This window comes from Hemitrygon akajei, chromosome 20 (genome assembly GCF_048418815.1).
Source record: "Hemitrygon akajei chromosome 20, sHemAka1.3, whole genome shotgun sequence".
NCBI lineage: Eukaryota > Metazoa > Chordata > Chondrichthyes > Myliobatiformes > Dasyatidae > Hemitrygon > Hemitrygon akajei.
In genome coordinates, this window is record NC_133143.1 from 57,728,071 (window position 1) to 57,743,054 (window position 14,984).

General features: G+C 43.7%; 1 protein-coding gene across 1 annotated transcript in view; it reads left to right on the forward strand.

Moving 5' to 3' along the window:
* Positions 1–11,412, forward strand: part of adamts16 (ADAM metallopeptidase with thrombospondin type 1 motif, 16) — a 194,209-nt gene extending 182,797 nt beyond the window's left edge. Inside the window, exons 20-23 of the mRNA XM_073024361.1 lie at positions 506–700; positions 2,914–3,138; positions 6,595–6,742; positions 10,060–11,412. Coding sequence (XP_072880462.1) covers positions 506–700; positions 2,914–3,138; positions 6,595–6,742; positions 10,060–10,175 — 684 coding nt within the window. The 3' untranslated portion in view covers positions 10,176–11,412. The remainder of the gene's footprint in view (positions 1–505; positions 701–2,913; positions 3,139–6,594; positions 6,743–10,059) is intronic.
* Positions 11,413–14,984: the final 3,572 nt, after the last annotated feature.

Below are 14,984 nucleotides of genomic sequence, written 5' to 3' on the forward strand. Positions count from 1 at the left end.
ACTCTTCAAAGCTCCGAGCAAGATCTGAACCGTTGTGACAGGTTTTATGAAGAAACTCTGAATAGCTTTACCGACACTAAAGATCTTAATAGACCCAGTACAGATGCAGAACATAAGCAGTAGCAGATTACAATCAAAATTAGAGGATTTTAATATTGAATTGTATATTCAGACCTGGACTGAAATATGCGATAATAATCTAAGGGATAAGTGTGGCTATCTATGAGATACTGGGAATTGAACGAACTGAATCCAAGGTTTTATATACTAAACCTGTAAGTGGATTAGTCTCCAGCCCTCTGCAGTTTCTCCCAATCCTGTGCATTCAGCCGGTGGTTTTACAACCAGTCAGAATTGGAGTCTGTTCTGTGGTTATGGTTATGTGTGCAGCGTGTGAGAAGGGGCATCTCCTCAGACTTTGTTCCTCACTGTGGGCATGAGAAATCCGAGGTAACGATTTCTGGGCTGGCGCGGCCACTTGTATCACATCTTGCTTTCTCTCCAGTGTTCGCGAACGTGCGGAAAAGGATGGAGAAAGAGGAGCGTTGTCTGTAAGAGCACACATCCTACTCCGGGCACACAGATTCTACACGGCAGTGCTTGCAAAGCCCAACCAAAGCCCAAGACCCAGGAAACGTGCCTGTTGAAACGTTGTCATAAACATCGCAAAATGCAGTGGTTTATATCTGCATGGACCGAGGTACAGTATCCATCTAGAAAAGATTGCAAATTTATGCATGGATCAAACCATAATAGAAAATAATGGATAACCAATCAATAATTCAGTATACAGAGTGAAGCGTCTTTTGTTTTCAGCATTATGCAGTTAAATCATTTTTAACAAATTTATTATGCCAGTGTCTATTTTGTGCCCACTTGACAACTTCACCTGAGACTTGGGAACATGAGCCTTAAAACCTGTTAAAATTTCTTTGTCAGAGGTTCATGGCAAGAGATTATTTTCTGTGCAGTGTTCCCTTCAGAAAAAACATGGACTATGTTTCCTTACGAAGACCTATCAAGAAGGCATTCCTGGAACAACTTGGCCTCTCTAGTCCGGCACTGAGCTAGGGCACTTGTCAAGTGAGTTAGCAAGTTATCTCCATCCGTCACCTGCCCCAGCCGTGCTGCAGTGACCTTCTCCCTCCTCACTGCTGCCGTGACCTTCTCCCTCCTCACTGCTGCCAAGATCAGCCTGTCGCTCCACCACATCAGGGTCCCACCCAAGCTCCCAGTGTTCCATTTCACTCTCCCCGTACGCCCACCAGCCAGATCTCTGCTGGTGACAGATTGTTTGCTCTTCCCTGATCCCCAGTCTCAAAATCTAACCAGCATCATATCACTGCCATGTTGAGACCAAACTCAGGCAAGAGGAACACCACCTTATTTTCCAACTGGGTAGCCTCCAACCTGACAGCATGAACATCAATTTTTCCATTTTTTAGTAACTTCCTGCCCCCCCTTCCTCCTCCTTTTCAGATTCCCCATCCTGGTTATCTTCTTACCCCTTCTCTTCCCCTCAGCTACCCACCACCTCCCTCTGGTTCCCCTCTTCATTCCCTTTCTTCCATGCTCAACTGTCCTCTTCCATTAGATATAATCTTCAGTCCTTTACCTCTTCCACCTATCCCCTCCCAGCTTCTTTGAAGAGGGTATGGCCCAAATGGCGAATGTTCCTAACGATAGATGCCTCCTTCTTGAGTCACTACCCCTTGAAGATGCCCTCAATTGTGGGGAAGTTTGTGCCTTTGATGAAGTTGGCTGAATCTATAATCCTGTGCAGCCACCTACCAGTATACTGAAACTAACCTGCCATTTTTGATCAACACACACAAAATGCTGGTGGAACACAGCAGGCCGGGCAGCATCTACAGGAAGAAGTACAGTCGACATTTTGGGCCGAGACCCTTCATCAGGACTAACTGAAAGAAGAGATAGTAAGAGATTTGGAAGTGGAAGGGGGAGGGGAGACCTGAAATGATAGGAGAAGACAGGAGGGGGAGAGATGAAGCCGAGAGCTGGAAAGTTGATTGGCAAAAGGGATACAAGGCTGGAGAAGGGAGAGGATCATTGGACGGAAGGCCTTGGAAGAAAGAAAGGGGGAGGGGAGCACCAGAGGAAGATGGAGAACAGGCAAGGAGTTATTGTGAGAGGGACAGAGAGAAAAAAAATTATTAAAAATTAAAAATTAGGGATGGGGTAAGAAGGGGAGGAGTGACATTAACAGAGCTTAGAGAAATCAATGTTCATGCAATAATGTTGGCTGTTTATCTATCTGCATCCAGAAGCTCCTAATAGTTTGGAACAGGTGTAATTTAGATTCCTTTTCCTTCAGCCCTTCACCTCTTCCACGTCCCCTCCCAGCTCCCCACCCTCCCCCTTATCTGGTTCACCTATCACCTGCCAGCTTGTACTTCTTCCCTTCGCTGACCACCTTATTCTGGCTTCTGTTCTTCCAGTCCTGATGAAGGGTCTCGGCCCAAAATGTCAGCAGTTTATTCCCTTCCATATAGGCTGTCTGAATAGCTGACATCTCCTGCTTTATCTTCCCCATGTGGCAGCTGCTCTTTATGTCAGTCTTGCTGAAGTTGCCTCCTTGCCATGTTTTAATCAGAAGATCATAAATGTACCAAGAGGATGGTGATTCTGTGGAATTCATTGCCACAGACGGCTGTGGAGGCCAAGTCATCAGGAATATTTAAAGTGGAGGTTGATAGGTCCTTGATTGGTCAGGATGTCAAAGGTTATGGGGAGAGTACAGGAGAATGATCAACCCCATTGGAATAATACAGTAACTCAGCCATGATGGAATGGTGAAGTAGAGTTGATAGACCAAATGGCCTAATACTGCTTGTATGCCTTATGGTCTTATCATCCAGAAGCTTAATTTTTTCCTACCCTTTTACTTTCCAGTGCTCTGTAACTTGTGGTAAAGGGATTCAGAAGAGACACTTAAAGTGTGCGGACAAGGATAATTCTGGAAAGTACAAAGAGTTTGCGTACAAAAGATGTAACCACTTGCCGAAACCTAACCTGGAGCTGGAGAAAGCCTGTGTTCTCCGAGCGTGTCCCAAGCCATCAAACGAGGCTGTTTACAGCAACGCACTGACAAGTTGGTATGCCTCACCCTGGTCTCAGGTAGGGACATGTCCAATAACATTGTAATAATATCATATATAATATTTAATTCGTTTGTCATGTGGACAGTGAAATATACAGTGAAATGCATCATTTGTATTAAATCAGCAAGGACTGTACTGGTCAGTCTATAAGTATCACCATGCTTCCAGCACCAACATAGCATGCCCACAACTCTCTACGCTGACCATACTTCTTTGGCATGTAGAAGGAAACCAGAGCCGCAGAGGAAACCCAAAGGTCCACAAATTCCTTACAGTGGGAATTGAACCCTAATCTGTGAAGTGCTGCACTCAGCTCCCTGTTCGTTTGTTCAGACTTAGTCTCAGGAATTTGTTCGGACAGTTGTTCCGTCTTTTTGTTTCTATTGAGATACGGCACGGAACAGGCCACCCTGCAATCCCCCGATTTAACCCCAGCCTAATCACAGGGCAATTTACAATGACCAGTTAACCTACCAACCGTTAGGTCTTTGGACTGTGAGAGGAAACCAGAGGAAACCCTTTCGGTCATGGGAAGAACATGCACACTTCTTATAGGGCAATGGCGGGAATTGAACCCAGGCCATCTGCGCTGTAAAGCTTTGTACTAACCACTATGCTACCATGTCTTGGGAATCAAATGGAAGGATGACCGCTTTAGTTTCATCATCTTACATGGAACTAAAACATGAATTTAAGGGGAAGAACTCTTCCAGAGATTGTACTTTTAAATATTCAGGCAATTAAAAATGAGCTTCATTTATCACATGTACATCAAAACAGACAGTGAAATGTGTTCTTTCCATCAATGAGCAACACTGGCTGAGGCTGTGCTGGGGGCAGCCTGCAAATGCCCACACTTACGAAGCAAAAGTGGGAGGGCACCAGAGCAAACCCACCCAAACATGGGAGAAGCAGGCTTACAGAGAGCAGCATTGTTGAACCTGGGTCGCTGATGCTAAAGTAGTGTTACGCTAGCCACTATAGATGAGATTTAAGGCTACCATACTGTACTGCTTTCTCCAAAGATAGCCGTCTCGGCTGTGAATAGGTTTCTGAACTATGGGGTACCAAAAGCCTCCGAATTGGACACGTTCAACTTTGGAAGTAGCGGGAAGTCACAATGAAGGGTCAGGGATTTGCCAGCAAGGATCAGTGATGCAGTGAGGGAGTGACTCTCACCGGTAGGGGGGAGCGCAGGGATCAGTGAGTCAAGCACGTCATGAGGGGCAGTCATGTAACGGGTGAGTTAAACCCACCGGCAAGGACAAGTTGGGTTACTCCACCATCAAGTCCTATAGCAGGATCAGCAAGTGCCTCTATTAGCTGCTGCCAGTGAAAGATCATCTGCTGCTATCCCTTGCTGTCATCAGTATCGAATGTGGAACATTACAGCACAGTACAAGACCCTTCAGCCCACAATATTGTGCTGCCCTTTTACCTACTCTAAGATCAATCTGACCTTTCCCCCCCTACATAGTCCTTCATTTTTCTATCATCCATGTGCCTATTTTAGAGTTTCCTAACTGTTTCCAGTGTATCTGTCCTTCCCACCATCCCTGGCAGGGTGTTCCATGCACCCGTTACTCTCAGTGTAAAGAAATTCCATCTGACATCTTCTCTGTACTTTCCTCCAATCACCTTAAAATTATGCCTGCCTCATATTAACCATTTCTGCCCTGGAAAAATGTCTCTGGTTATCCACTCTTAACATCTTGTACACCTCTACCAAGTCACCTCTCATCCTTTGCTCCAAAAAGAAAAGCCCTTCCTGTTCTCCCAACAGAACCTCATGAGAAATGCCTCCTTGTCCAGGGGTATTGTGGGAAATCTCCTCTGCACCCTCCCTAAAACTTCCACAGTCTTCCTCTAACGAGGTGACCAGAACCGAACACAGTATTCCAAGTGTGGCCTCACCAGGGCTTTACAGAGATGCAACATTGTCTACCAAATACTGAGGGCTCTGAAGTAATTTAAACTAAAACGGAATTGTTCTACTGAGTTCACACACAAAATGCCCGGAGGAACTCAGCAGGCCAGGCAGCATCCATGGAAGAGAGTGAATAGTCACTGCTTGGGGCCGAGTCCCTTCGTCAGGATTATGTGTGTTGCTTTGGATTTCCAGCATCTGCAGATCATCTCTTGTCTGTGTTTTCCTGAGTTATCTAGTTAGCCAGTTCCAAAATTAGTCGTAGTGATGAATCACCTATTTATTTCTGTCAGGCCTTTATTGCTGTACCTTCACTCAGCTGAGATTAGATAGATTTACACCAGCTAAGATTAATTGACTGGTAACTAAATGTCCACTTGTCATAACCATTTAGTATTTGCACCACAGGAACTAACATTTTGAACTCAATGTTCATGCCCCTGGGTTGCAGGCTTCTCTAGCCTGAGTCGGGCCTCAGCCTGGCAGTGGAGACAGCCAAGGATGGCCAGAAGGGTGTTGGAATGGGAAGGGGAATTGAGCCGGCCTGCCGCTGGGAGCACGGGACGACCATTGCAGACAGAGAGTATGCACCCTGCAAAGCGGTGGCACACTCGATGCTTGGTCTTGCCAACGCAGGGCCAGCGTGGTAGCATAGTGCCAGTCTCCATAACAGTGCCAGCTGTAAGACTTGGGGCTCCATTTCTGCTGCTGTCTGTAAGGAGTTTGTATGTTCTCCCCGTGACCATGTGGCTTCCCCCCAAGTGCGCTGATTTCCTCCCATCTTCCAAAGATGTGCGGGTTAGATTGAAAGATTAAAGATCAGCTTTATTTTTCACACATACATCAAGACATAAAGTGGAATGTGGTGTTTGCATCAAATCACATCAGCACAGCCTGCAAGTATCAACATGCTTCCAACGCCAATGTAGCCTGCCCACAATTTACTGATCCTAATCTTACGTGTTTGGAATGTGGGAATCAGTGGGTTTATAGTAAATATCAGTGGATAGTTTGCCTCCTGCAGTTGGCGAAGTAGAGATACATCCCTACCAAAAGAGGTATAAGGCACTCCTTCCCTCCATTAGCCTGCAGGTCACCCTTCGGCAAAGTGTAGCACCTGCTTAGCTCCCCCGATCGGGGTCACTCAAAGCCATGAGAGTAGGTGGTGGATGATCATGTGAGCCATCAAATTCTAAATTTGTGTATATTTACAAAATACAATTAAGTTGGTCAGTAAAACTATTGAAAATCTTTTCTTTGTACTTTTGTCAGTTAAATAAAGGTTCACATGAATTAATATATCACAGATTTTTGTTTTTATTGCATTTTGGGAAATATCCCAACTTTTCTGGAAATGGGGTTTGTACCTCCTACCCATGTCTAAAAACAGAAGTTATAATAATACATTAAAAATGCTGAAATCAGTTCATTTTCTGTTTTCTTTTACAGCATCTCTGGTCTTTTGATTTTCATAACATGATACCTTTAACGTGTTTTTATTTTTAGCTACCAAAACCTAGTAACAGACTGATTTTTGTTTCCCAGTGCTCGGTTAGCTGTGGCGGAGGGGTTCGAGCCCGCGCAGTGCACTGCCTTGCATATGGCCGGCCAACCTCAGGTTGCCTTCTGCACCAAAAGCCAGCCTCAACAGAAGCCTGCAACACACATTTCTGCCCGGTACCTGAAAAGAAAGGTGAGAACTCAAAAAGAACGTCTTTTTTAACAGATAAACCTTTGAAGGTGTAGGAGGGAAGGGGTAGATTGATCTTAGTGTAGGTTAAAGACCATAAGATATAGGAGCAGAATTAGGCCATTTGGCCCATCGAGTCAATTCCACCGTTCATCATGGCTGATACATTTTCCTCTCAGCCTCAATCTCCTGCCTTCTCCCATATCCGTTCTAGAATCTATCAACCTCTGTCTCGAATATACATAAAAACCTGGACTTCACGGCCACCTGTGGCAAGGAATTCCAGAGATTCACCACTCCCTGGCTAAAGAAACACATCCTCACCTCCGCTCTGAAAGGACTCATCTATTCCGTTGCTGTGTCTTCTGGTCCTAGACTCTCCACCACTGGAAACATCCTCTCCACATCCACTCTACCAAGGCCTTTCACCGTTCAGTAGGTTTCAATTAGGTCACCCCTCATTCTTCTGAATCCCAGTGAATACAGCCCCAGAGCCATCATACAATCTTCATATGACATGAACCTCCTTTGAACCCTCTCCAGTGTCAGTGCATCCTTTCTAAGGTAAGGGGGTCAGCATGCATCATGGATCAAAGGGCCTGTACTGTGCTGTATTGGTCTGTGTTTTTGCGTTCCTTTTGAAAATCAATCTGCAAGATTTGTTTGCACTTTTTAAAAATCATGATGTAAAACACCTTATTATAGAAACACACTATACATCATGTTTGTTCTCAAAGTAGAGAGACCATAATGGTGGCTTAAGTGAAGTTACATGACCATGTGGACGTGCCATGGATTTTGCCATAACTCTGTTAGTATTTATTTCTGATAGGAACTCATTTGTTTATGGATACAAGATGTTTAGATTACTCTTTAAATTAATGTACTTATAGTTCATGGGTTGGTTACTACTACAAAGTTCAAAGATAGTCTTGTGCTTCTTCCCTGCTGAAGAAAAGTACACATTTGCCATATTGGCTTCCCCGGTGATGAAGACTTGCATTGATGTTATACCAATCAATGTTAAGGTGCCTTTCGTGGTATGACCCCTTGATGGACCACTCATGCAGAATCAAGCCTCCACAGAGCTTGAGGATAGGTTAGTAATAACAACAGAGGTCTGGAATTTACAAAACCAGATCAAGTAAAAGTAATTCAACCTTCCGGTCCACTCCCAGCACCACAGCTGATTAGAATCAGATTTATTAGCACTGACGTCATGAAAGCTGTTGTTTTGTGGCTGCCACAGACCTGATTCTGATTCTGATCAGCTGTGGTGCTGGGGCTGGACCCGAAGGTAGAATTACTTGCTCTGGTTTTCCAAATTCCAGACTTCTGTTGTTATGACTATGACGGTGCAATACTTAAATATATTGCTATAAGTTACCATAAGAAACATTAAAATAATAAATAATTAGTGGAAAAAAAGAGAGCAAAAAGAAAATTGCTGGCGTTTTTGGTGACATACAAAACCACCTCATACTCCTAATGTCTTCTTTGTAATTGCATCAATATGTTGGACCCAGGAGAGGTGATCACATCCTCCATCCCCTACAGATAAAAGTATGACAGTCCCAATACTCTCCTCTTGGCTCACTATGCAACTCTTGATCAAAGCCTCAGTGCTAACCCTTTCCACATTCAACTGACACTTAGACAAGAACCCCACAGCCCCTGTACACGTCTTACTTCTTATCCTGGCGACCCAGCCTCCACAGCAGCCCACAAGGCAACGGCTGAATTTAATGTCAGAGAATGTGTACAGTGTACAACCTGAAATCCTTACTCTTCACAGACATCCGCGAGAAAGGTAAAAAACCTGAAGAATAAATGACAGAAAAACATTCGAACCCCAAAGCCCCCTTCCCCCTCCCATGCACAAGCAGCATCAAAGCATCGACCACCCCCACTTGTCCAGAAGAAAGTATCATCCCCCCCCACCACAACCACCACCACCCACCATGAAAAGCAATAGCAAGCCCCCAAAGACCAGGATCTATAGTCAAAGACTACTGCTCGTCCCAGCACCTCAGCAATCTCAACAGGCCCTCTCTCCAAAACAACCCAGCGTTATGATAGAACAACTGGCAAAATTATTTTTAAACTTAACCAGTTGTGTACGCAATAAAATATTACAGCAACAAGCCATTGAATGGGGTTGTTTGCTGGCCTGCCGAATGCCCCCCTAACGCAATAATCCTTGGTGCTTCTGAATGTGCAGGAACACTTCCCATGGTTCCACATTCCAACCTGGGCAACCAACTAGGCACAGTTCACCCCTGCTTAACCCTTTCTCCCACCAACTGCTGCATGGCGCCTACAACTGTAACCCCCTCTTCTGCAGCAGGATGGTAAGTTGTCAGAGCAGGGGTCCCCAACCATTTTTATGCCATGGACCACTGGTATGAAGCAAGGGGTTCACGGATGCCAGGTTGGGAACGCCAGTGTTAGAAAGATCTATAAGTGAGAAAATTACATGAATACATGTTTGGAAAGAATAAGTAATGCACACTTTAGGGGAGATGTTTTGTTTACACAGAGAGTGGCACGTGTCAGAAATGCATGGCTGGGGCTGGTGGTAAAGGAACATTTTCAAGACTCTTAGATTGGCACATGGATGAAAGGAAAATGGAAGATTCTGGGCTGGGTGGGAAAGGGTTGAAATTGATCATAGAGTAGATTATGTTGAACGTAGATTAGTACAACACAATACAGGCCCTTTGGCCCATGATGTTGTGCCAACCATTTAACCTAGAGTCATGGAGAAACAGCACTGAAACAGGCCCTTCAGCCCATCTAAACCATGCCAAAACCACTTAAACTGACTACTCCCATCGACCTGCACCAGAACCATATATCTAACATCCATGTACCTATCCAAACTTCTCTTAAGTGTTGAAATTGAGCTTGCATGCACCACTTGTGCAGGCAGCTTATTCCACAGTCTCGTGACCGTCCGAGTGAAGAAGTTTCCCCTCCTGTTCTCCTTAAACCTACTCCAAGATCAAGCTCGTGTTTCCCTCCCACATAGCCCTCTATTCACTTTTCATCCATGTCCCTATTTAAGACCCCAAAATCTCCCTAAAAATTCAGCTCTGTCGCCATCCTGGTAGTGCGTTCTGTGCTCTTACTGTTGGCCCGGCAACGTAGGCCAAAGGCCCATTCTGTGCTGTACTGTTCAGTGAAAGTCACCTGTGATGCATTTCAGGAGAGGCAGATTCACCCAAGTATCTGTGAATGGCGTGAAATTTACAAAAATGGGTGGGTAATTATTATATTTTCTTTCTCTTTCTCTCTTTCGCATGTTGACGCCACAAAAGGTATTTTTTGCAAGGATTATTTCAACTGGTGCTATCTGGTGCCCCAGCATGGTGTTTGCAGTCACAAGTTCTACGGCCAGCAATGTTGCAAATCATGCTCCAAGTCAAATATATAAAAGAGCCTATGAAAGAGTGAAATTTTCATATGAACAAGCTGCAGATTTTAATTTGTGTTGCATCTGATGACTGGAGAAGACTATGAAGACTGTTAACTTACATCCGAGGCATGGCATCATTCTACTCAGCAAATGTGGTAAAGGACAGTTTTGTTTTATTTTACCACCAGCAGACCAGTGTAACCTTTGCCGCTTTGTCCATATTGGATTCTCAGATTCCCTGGCGGCAGTGAACTTTAACTAACTGAAGAATATCAAGGAGGTCAATGTGAGAATGGAAGAAATTACCGTCTAAAACTTATTCAATGTGAGCCTTTTAATTGCCCTGTAAAATGTGGCCATGTATGATGAACTGTGCAAAGTTTGAACACCAGGAGGTATTTAACACATTGCGTAAATGAGGGCAGAGAGCATAATGGGTTTGCAAGGGTGCAGTGGGTTGGAAAGATAGGTGAAGTGAATTTTCTCAGCTTATTTATTTTACCTCATTTAGATCAATGGATGGCCATTAATGAAAACACACTGTGCTGAACTAAAACTACTGCAGCTAAGATGCCATTGTAGTGAGCCCTATACCCGTTGGTTTCAAGAAGTGTTGGCCTTTAAGTAATTCAATGGTGCTATTCTTTTTAAAGAACGGTGAAAGCGTGTTGCTGTTAATTATTAAATCATACTCTCAAAATATATATTTAAATCTGTAGAGACAGATACAATTGGACTATTTTGAGAGAAGGGATAATAATTACATCAATGCATGGCAGGAATTGAAGGTATTTTATTTATTTATCAAACCGATAGGTCTTTTTAGAACTGGTGGTCATTATTATTGAAAATGAAGTTCCACTTTGTGCACTTACAGCCTGTGTGCCATAATTGAGACAGAGCCAGAGACTGACCTTAATCTGTGTCATTCTTTTTAGAGTATCACTCAGTATAGTACTTTCACAATATTATTGTTGGGCTTCCTGGTACCACTAAATTAACAATGGTGCTTTCAATTGCAACCTTAGTAGAATTTTTTTAAAGCAAAGGTTCTAATTTATTTACAATTATCTTGCAAATTTGTTGATATTTTTGCCTTTTGCAAAAAAAAGCAATGCACAGTTTAAATAATCAGAATTGTTGAAGTACCGTGGTTACTTTGAACTTTATGCAATTCTGTGCAAAAATACTGTAAAAGTTTTTCACTCAGCTGTGAGAAAAATATTTATGTTTTTATGGAGTTTTGTAATAAAATTTCACTAAAAATGTGATCATTTCTTTCTTTGCTGTGTGTCTGAATATTTGAGAATTTCTAAAACTTGTGATTTTTGCTTAAGAAAGATTATTCTCAAGGGCCATTAATTCAGGTCATGGAATATTTTGAGATGTAAAGATTATTTTATGACAAAGTGTAGTTGGGGAATTAAGGGTTATGGGGAAAAGGCAGGCAGGTGGAGATGAGTCCATGGCCAGATCAGCCACGATCATATTGAATGGCCGAGCAGTCTCGATGGGCCAGATGGCCGACTCCTGCTCCTATTTCTTATGTTCTTATATAGAGGGTTCTCTTAATAAAGTATCCATATAGTTCAGATAGAAAAAGTTTTCAGTCTTCAGCAAATCACACTTCCTGATGTGTTCAAATGTACGTCAGATAATCGTTGATGTTTCAGACCAAGAAGAGACTCAGCTCAAAACATCAGTTGTTTATGCTTTCCGTGGAGGCTGCCAGTCCTGCTGAGTTCCTGCAGCATTTTGTGTCTGTTGCTCAAGATCTCCAGCATCTGCGGAATCTCTTGTATCTATCAGATCATTGGGATGTGATGCACTTATTACTGAGCACAATGAATGTAGCCAATATTAGAAGCTAAGATGCAATATGTGTTAAAATTTACACCTAATCCTTACCTTTAAGACATTGCAGTGGCTAGAAGAAAAGAGGCTGCTAGCTTTAATTCATCTAATTAGCCTGACAAAGGCTTCAGAAATCTAAAACTTGGCATGCACAATGTAAAATATTTTTGCATTAAGCATGAGTATTCTATGGTAATACGAGTTAGATACAATTTCGTTCATTCGTTCGTTATGTGCCTTGTTGTATGATGTGGACGATCATGGTCTTTCCATGACCATGGTTGTTCTTGGCAATTTTTTCTACAGAGGTCATTTGCCTTTGCCTTCTGGGCAATATCATATCAAGACGGGTGACCCGCCGCTCCCCTCAACACCTATTATCAACACTCTTCAGAGATTGTCTGCCTGGCGTCAGTGGTCGCAAACCGGGACTTGTGATGTGCACCACCCACCACCTGTTCCCATGGCTTCACACGACCCTGATTGGGGGTGGGGGGTGCTAAGCAGGTGCTGCACCTTTCCAAAGTGTGACCTGCAGGCTAGCGGAGGGAAGGAGTGCCTTACACCCCCTTTGGCAGAGACGTATTGCACCCCGCCACCCCTAGATACAATATCCTACAAAATTGTTACATTTCAAAGTCTTTTTAAGAGGGTGATTCCTTATGTGGACTGCAGAAGCCCTGGTTACAAGTTGTCAGTACCAACAATTAAAAAATTAATTTATTTATTGAGATACAGCATGGAATAGCCCCTTACAGCCCTGGAGACAAGTCCCCTGGTTTAACCCTAGTCTAATCAGGAAATGATTTACCGTGAAGGGTTAACCTACCAACTGGTAGGTCTTTGGACTGTGACAGCATCTGGACAAAGCCAACATGGTCATGGGGAGAGCCGGCAGTGTGGGGAATTGAACCCGGATCACTGGTATTGTAAAGTGTTGTGCTAACTGCTACTCTACCGTACTGCCTATGTTTTGGAAGGGAATAAAGGCACTTAATTTTCGTGAAGTTATTTCTGATGAAGAATTATGGACCTGAAACTTTATCTCCACCTGCCCTCAACTTACCCATCACCTTCACCTTTCTCCCTCTGGTGTCCCACCTGCTTCCCTTTACTCTGTGGTCTACTGCCCTCTCCTATCAGATTCCTCCTTCCGCCTATCACTTCCCAGCTTCTCACATCATTCACTTCACTCCCCCTACCCTCCTGTCTTCCCCCTCTCATCACCTTTCAGCTTGTGCCTCTCCCCACCCCTACTCTTTTATTTTTCTTCCTGTCCTCATCCTTTCCAGTCCTGATGAAGAATTTTGGTCCAAAGCATTGATTGTTTATTTCCCTCCATAGGTGCTGCGTGACCTGCTGAGTTCCTCCAGTATTTTGTGTGTGTCTCTCCAGATTTCCAGCATCTGCAGAATCCATTGTGTCCCCTTACCAGTGGTATTCTGTTTGCTCATCATTATTTTTACAGAGTCCAGCTCTAATGACTGATTGCTGTATTACCACTTAGCAAAAATTCACAATGATGTTTTTGTCAGTGAATTTTCTCCATTTCAAATTCCTTTCATACTTTCAATGTAGAAGACTAAATGTTTTCTTGTATGTTGTTCCATAGATGACAGAAGTCCTTTCCAAGTGACAACCTGTTGTATTACACAACGTTGGAAAATCAGGAAGCAGCCATGCTTATAATTTTATCAAGGGCCATTAAGAAAATAAGCTGTGCAGACAGCAGTGCAGCCTTCCGGTCATTCCACAATTCCTCAAGATTGTGGCTGACTTTCCACTTCAGCGATATTGGCTGGCCAACTTCCCATAATCCATCATTCCTTTAGCATAGCAGAAACACACCCAGTGGCCACTTTATTAACCTGGACAGCTGCTTGTTAGTGCAAGTATCCAATCAGCCAATCATGTGGCAGCAACTCAATGCATAAAAGCATGCCGACATGGTCAAGAGTTCAGCTGTTGTTCAGACCCAACATCAGAATGGGGATCTAAGTGACTTTGACTGCTGAATGATTGTTGGTGCCAGATGGGATGGTTTGTGTATCGCAGAAACTGCTGATCTCCTGGGATTTTCACACGCAAAAGTCGCTTAGAGTTTACAAGGAATGGTGCAAAAAACAAATCCAGTGAGCAGCAGTTCTGTGGATGAAAACGCCTTGTTAATGAGAGAGGTCAGAGGAGAATGGCCCGACTGGTTCAAGTGGACTGGAAGGTGACAGTAACTCAAATAACCACACATTACAGCAGTGGTGTACAGAACAGCTTCTCTAAATTCAGATTCACAACATGTCAAACCTTGAAGTGGATGGACTAGAGCAACAGAAGACCACGCTGGGTTCCTGTGTCTAATATGGCCACTGAGTGAATGTCAATCCGAGTTTTAAATATTCATAGTGGCTGAGCTTGGATGTTCACAGTAGAGAGTTTCAAAAATTCTCCACTCACTCTGGGAAGAAATTTCTCTCACACTAAGAGTAGTCTCCTCCTTACTCTGTATCCTCTGCACGGCACGGTAGCATTTTGGTTAGCATAACACTTTACGGTGCAGACAACCCAGGTTCATTTCCCACCGCTACCTGTAATGAGTTTGTACGTTCTCCCCGTGACCGCATGGGTTTCCTCCAGGTGCTCCAGTTTCCCCACACAGTCCAAAGGTGTACTGATGGGCAGGTTAATTGGTTATTGTAAATTGTCCCATGATTAGGCTAAGGTTAAATGGGGGTTTGCTGGGCAGCGTGGCTCAAAAGGCCTATTCCACAGTGTATCTCAATCAGTTAGTCAATCAATCTTCAAACAGAGGAAACGTTTTCCCTGCATTCAGCTTCCTGGAACACCACAGCATGTATATCCAGTCTCCTCACCCTCTCCTCATGTGGCAAACCTGAACTCTCTCTGACGTCAGTCTGATAAATCTTCACTCCTCTCTGTTAGATAAGAAGACCCCAAACTGTACAAGTACACCAGGCA